Source organism: Carassius auratus, chromosome 30 (genome assembly GCF_003368295.1).
Source record: "Carassius auratus strain Wakin chromosome 30, ASM336829v1, whole genome shotgun sequence".
In the NCBI taxonomy this organism is placed as follows: Eukaryota; Metazoa; Chordata; class Actinopteri; order Cypriniformes; family Cyprinidae; genus Carassius; species Carassius auratus.
In genome coordinates this window covers 10,539,490-10,546,040 of record NC_039272.1, presented here as the reverse complement: position 1 = coordinate 10,546,040, position 6,551 = coordinate 10,539,490, and the positions used below count along the sequence as shown (strand labels likewise).

General features: G+C 34.9%; 1 protein-coding gene across 1 annotated transcript; it reads right to left on the bottom strand.

The window, feature by feature from the left end:
* Window positions 1–57: 57 nt before the first annotated feature.
* Window positions 58–6,551, bottom strand: LOC113049175 (T-box transcription factor TBX6L-like). Its single transcript, XM_026211291.1, has 9 exons — window positions 6,151–6,551; window positions 5,727–5,892; window positions 5,354–5,456; window positions 4,208–4,372; window positions 3,936–4,085; window positions 3,495–3,565; window positions 3,046–3,122; window positions 2,660–2,852; window positions 58–957 (listed from the first exon to the last, which is right to left on the bottom strand). The coding sequence occupies exons 1-9, from the start codon at window positions 6,239–6,241 to the stop codon at window positions 351–353; spliced, it is 1,623 nt and encodes a 540-aa protein (XP_026067076.1). The 5' UTR covers window positions 6,242–6,551; the 3' UTR covers window positions 58–350.

Below are 6,551 nucleotides of genomic sequence, written 5' to 3'. Positions count from 1 at the left end.
AACCTTGATTATTCTGGTTAGTCACATTGTACTGCTATTATTTTGAACAATACTGTATATAAAAAAACACAGGGTCAGAAATTAAAATGGAAACAGCAAAAGTGTGGTCTGCAGAATTACTTGAAGTCTGGTTTCATGTTGACTTTAGATGTTAAGCAGTTTAAAGTTCAGATAGACAGTATCCGACTAAACATAAATATGGACAGTAGTGACAACTAACAACCTCATATCCCGCTGAAAATATTTACATTCTTTAGTTGGGAAGCCCTTAGTGTTCAACTCTGCTTTGTAAACCACTAATGCAGACCACTGCTGGAAATGAGTCATAATTCAATGGTGTCTGAAAAACGTCATTTCCCAGTCTGCTGTTCACAGTGATATTCAGTTAGTGAATATCTGGCACTGACGTAGTCCATCTGTGATCTGTGTTCAGTCTGGCTGCTCCGCATGCCGTTTAATGTGAACTGCTGATCGATGTGTTCCTGAAACGCTGGATATATCTGCGGACGCAGCTCTCGTTCTGAGCCACGGAGGTACTGCTCTGGTTGGGGGGGATTTGGCAGGACCTTCCCCGATGGTCCTGAGGCTAATGCTCGAAAATGGATCCTGTTGAGGATGTCAGTGAGGGGCCTCAGATTAGCATAGTCAAAGACTGAGGTCATCTCCGGGTTCCTCAGAGCACTTTCTGGGAGTTGCATCCGGCTCAGTTTGGGAGGAAGAGGGAGGGGCAGCTCCATGTCAGGACATTGTCGTGAGGGATGTGGAGGGGTCTGAAAATAAGGCTGGAGCTGGATGATGGATCTGCCTGGGCTGCTGTGCTGGTGATGGTGCTGCTGAGGGTTTAGAGGGCTGCTGATCTGAGATGGCAGTCTGCTGAGGTCGGTGTCTCCTGTGGAGGACTGGATACAGAAGCTCTGGGCCAGACTGTGGAGGCTGGAGGGTCTGGCTTCTCTGGGACTTGGGGAAAAAAACTCACAGCATTATTTTAGAAGACAGAACTCAAGTCTGTATGTAGCTGTTGTCTAGAAAGTGATCTTGATGAATACAAACGTGTCAATTTTCAGTACATCTACAAATTAAAAAAAAAAAAAATTATATGGTTTAACATTTGAAAACAAAGAAACTAAGAGTTTTACTTGTAATTTTACTCTTGTCCTGTAAAACATACTTATTAAATGTATTATTTGACAGTACAATAATATTATTACTACAGCAATACATTTCTTTCATATATTCATTGGTTTCTTTTTTTTTTTTTTTTTTTTTTTGGAATTTGTTTAAAAATGAATATTTTGTAATAATAATCAGTAGTAATAGTATTTTGGAGGACAATGCCTTATCGGAATGCCTTATTAATTATTAGAAACTAAATATAAGTTTTGTCTAAAAAGTAATAAACCAAGAAGAAATGGAATCTCCAGAGATCCAAATGTCTCACCATTCAGCAAAAATTGCAGCATACAAAGGTTTTAGGCCAAAATAAAAGCTATGTAGCTTAACATTTGAAAGCAAAGAAATTAAAAAAGAAATGTATTCACGTTCTGTAAAATGAAATGAAAATTCATTTTTAATTTTACAGTACAATAGTACTATTACTATATAAGTGAGTCACCCCATATATGCTAAAATTGACAGTAAATCCTGATTTAAATAAAAATAGAGGGCTCTTATCCTAGAAAAAAGTAATATATTTAAAAAATAAATAAAAGTATAAATTACTTTATATACTTACTTTAAATATAGTAAAAAAATAAATAAAGTTTCAGTCTATTAACATATTTACTTTGTTCATGACTTACATATATATAAAAATATATAATTAAACTTTATTCGGCATATCACTTGTGCTCAATGCACATTTCTTAATATTTAGTATAAAATGTGTTTTAATATCACTATTAATGTGGATTGCATGATTTTTGTATAATACTGATCTTTAAAATCAAGATTTAAATCATCATTTAAAGTTTACCTGAAGTACATTCAGCACATTCTTTTTACACTTTAGCACATTCAAATATACTTCAGTATTTCTTTAGTTGGACTTCAACATTACTTCTGCACAAAATTAGCAGACTTAAAGTATACCAGTATACCAGTTTATTATACCAAAAGTGCATAAATATGTAAATGTACACTTAATAAATAAATGAAATAAATGTATTCCAATTAGTGCTGTCAAACGATTAATCGGGATTAAATCGCATCCAAAATAAAAGTTTTTGTTTACATAATATGTGTATGTACTGTGTACATTTATAATGTATCTATAAATACAAACACATGCATATATATATTTAGGAAAAAATGTGTTATGTTTATATATTAAATATATTTATATATAATATAAAATATAATAATATGACTTTATAAATGTATAAACGTAAGTATATTTTTAAATATGTGTCTTTATTATTAATTAATCACAATTAATCATTTAACAACACTAATTCCAAATAAATTTGTGCATATTTCTTTTTCACTAGGCTATCTTTGTCACCTTTTTTCACCCCCGATAAGTTAGCATCTCTTGAATACTTCAGAATAGAGCAAGAATTAGTATTTCCCAGCAGAACTGTGGCATAATATCATGGGTTGATTATAATGTGATATTCACTGCATCACACAAACTGGCAGGCAGAATCAGAGCCAGACTCACCTGTTCAGGGGTCTGTTATTGAGGCTGAGAATGCTGTGGGTCTGATGGGGTGGAGGTGCTCCAGCAGTGCTGGGGTTTATGAAGGCTGATATGAAAGGGTTGGGGGTGACAGAAGAAGAACTCAGTGTTCTGCTGCTGTCAACAGAGCTGGACACGGTCACATCCACATCCTCGTCCTTATGTGGCTGTTTGACTGTTTGTGGACAGAAGACAAAATACACAATTTATAATAAAAGCTAATTAAGTGGTAAATTAAATATAAAGGTGACCCCACGTGATTGAGGTTAAAAGTCCCCTTCTGCTGCCCTCTGCTGGGCACCAGAAACAAGAAGCGACAATGATACAGTACATACTGTGTATAATATGACGCTACATGAAAATCATACCATGGTTGTTTGATGTCAAATCCTGTTTGGCCTTTCCAGTGGAATCCTGGATCTCTTGGCTATCTTTTTCTCTAAACCTAATGAGAATAAATTATAAAAAGTTACATTAGCTGAAAATATCTTTTCTTTCAGTCAGGAGAGAAAATATGATGTAAATTCTACTGAATACAGTTTGATTTGGCATTGTGAATTTATGAAAACCTTGCTCCTTTACCCATACTACATGGTTGAAAATAAGTATATTTATTCACAAAATAATCAAAATAAAATAAAATTAAAAATAAAGTCATTCCTGTTTCATGTGCAGTAAAGGAGATATTTGTAAGTGAAATCTTCTGAACTAAAGAAAGGAAATTATGAAAACAGCTCTCCATCACTTTTTGAGGTGACCTAACAATTGTCTCTATTGAACGGACCTAATTAATTATTTCTAATGAGGCGTCTCTCACCTTTTCCTGTTCAGCCCATTGTCACGAAAGCCTTTAGCAAAGGGGTTGTTGTCAATCTTGAGTTTTGTGATCTGTGTTGAGGAAGTGAACCAAAGAGTCCCATCAGCAAAAACCACAGACATGCCAGGCAAAGAGCATAAATCATGCAGAGTAGTTTAATAACACAACAAATCAAGAGAGAAAATCAGGCATATTGAGGTCTTCAAACATCATCATTTACTTAAATACTTTGTTGATATTTTTGTGAGGCTATAGAGGTTTGCATATTTTGCACATTATACTTGGTACTACAAGATTGTATTATTACAGACATTTTTATCCTCATGAATTTGACTCACTAGATGGCAGTGCAACTCTACTGGAAAGTCCTATATTTCCACACAGTTCTTCATCTCGTGAAATGTCTGTCCCATAGACAGTAAAAGAAATGTCTGTCCTCACCTCTTGGTTCTGGTAGGCTGTGACAGCTATAAAAGCAGCTTCAGGGAAGGTGAAGCGCAGGTAACCGCCAGAGTTGTGAGGGTTACAGGCATCTGGAGATTGGACAATGTGTAGACGGGGCTGATATTTGTGCATGGAGTGGAGAACCACCTAATGAACATAGAGAGAAATAGAAGTATCAATGGTAAATAAATAAATAGTGATCCCCAAAACAGAAAACATCTCTTAGAAATCTTTCAACCGATACACTTTTCTCATTTTTTAAATCTTACCAGTCCATTAGAGATGAGGGTGTTGTTGGTCAGTTTGAGCTTGTGAAAGGAGATTGGATACTGCATCCATTTCTCTCCAGGTGCAGGAGAGTCTGGATGGATGAAGAACCGATTGGGCAGGTGTGGATCAGTCGAACCATTCACTTCCCAGTGCTCCTTATTCCACTGAAACAATATAAAAGCATATGAATAGTCATGAAGACTACAACAATTAATCACTACTCATTTAAGCAGATTTATCTATGAGGTTTGCAGCATTATAGAATCCCTATACCCACCTGGAGCTGAAAGTATGACATGTTAAAGTATCAGCTGAAATATTGATATAAAAGGGATAGTTCACCCAAAAATGAAAATTCTATTCAACCCTCTGTAAGTTTATTTATATTTGACATTTTAAAAACTTTTATTTCTATTTTAAAGATATTTTGAAAAAGTCATACTATGGAAGTCAATGGGAACCAACGACTCTTTGGTTACCCATATACTTCAAAATATCTATTGTGCTCAACAGAGAAAAGAAACAAAGTTTGGAATAATTTTTGTTGCAAGGATTTAGTGTGAACTATCCCTTTAAGGTATAAAACAGGGAGAGTGTCATAATCTAATGTATAAGTAGAAGAAAACTAATTGAATAGTAAACTGGGAATTTTTTATATATATATTTTCTACGTTTTTAAAAGACGTTTCTGATGAAGTTTTACCAAGGATGCATTATTTCCATTATTTAACCAGAAAAAAATATAGTAAAAACAGTAATATTGTAAAATATTATTACAATTTAAAATTAATATTCATAAATATATTTATAAATATCATTACTCCAATCTTTAGTGTTACATGACATGACATTATTGTCATCAATGTTGTCATCAAAACGTTAAAAACTATTTTCCCAAAAAACGTCATGCAGTTTCAGGTTTCGTTGATGAAAGTTCTTTTGTAACATTAAAAAATATATATATATTTGCTGTCATTATTGAGCAACTGAATAAAAGTGTACTTTTTTATTTTTATTTTTTTTATTTATTTTACTGCCCTCAAACTTTTGAATGCTAGTGTACATGTGTGTTTGTGAGAGAAGTTGGAGGGGGTTGAAGTGAGAAAGTGTGTATGTGCCATGAGGGAGGGGTGGAGGGGAGGTACCTTGTACTTGTGGTTATCAAAAGGCACCATGTCCATTATCAGCACATACTTGACTTTTGGATTTAGTCCTGTCACTGTTAGTTTGCAGCTGGGAAACATCCGCCTGAGATAAATGTACACCGGAAACACATCATAACAATGAGTCATCACATATTAGACAATGCCTTCCATAATGTGCATTCTGATTTGTAAACTAATCATTTGTAAAAGATTATGAACTATTCAGCTAAATGAATACTACACTGCATGCACTTAACGTTTTATTGCACTATAAAAAAGGGTAAATTCCAACACAATTCAATTATATGTTTGTTATATCATCACTTATTATAAACAAGACTTTTAGTCATTTTTAACCACTTTAGGTGCGTACCTTCCAGATTTAGTAATCAGCATCTCAGTGCCAATACTGCTGAATTTGTCCCAAAGCTCTCGATCTTGCAGGGATACATGCACTGGCAGTGAGGTCAGTTCAGCTTCAGGACTGTTCATCCTGTTATTGAGGCCATGTTGAGTGCGGACAAGGGGTTCCTTACAGTCTGAAAATCGATAACAGAATAATTTCAGATTTTCATTCACCACTCTATTTCATTTGTACAACACTGGCTTCTCAAGAATGACAATAGTTTATGATTAGAGAACCCTCCCTTTAGTCAGTTTGACGGTTCTCCCTCTTTTGACAACTCACAGTAATCAATAAATTAAAATAAACCAAAAAAATAAATAATAATAAACCTGAAATTAAATTTAAAACAAGCAAAAAAAAAAAAACATGAGAGACGTAAAACCAGTCCTACCTTGTGCATAATATCCATAGTTATTAGCTAAATAATTAATTTGGTAAGGTAAGTCCAGCACAGGCCGTTCCTCTGGAAGATACATGACCATGAGACTGGAGCAACAAACTAAAGTGACTTGTCCAGAGGTTTGTAGCAAGACTATGCTTTAGGATGCTACCTTTCTGTAACTTCAAAGAGGACAGAGGTGTGTATGTGCACTTCTGTCAAAACATCAGTCTCGTCTTTGATCTGCCTCTTTGTCTCTCCCGGTTCCCAGTTTGTGCTCCAGCTTGCCCACAAAGGTGTGTAGAAACAACAATCTCTGGATCTGGGGGAAAGGGGGGTGCATCTGACTTTAGAAGCCAAGGGTTCCCTAACACTTCCTCTAAACCCAAACACACACACACATAGGTGTTAAT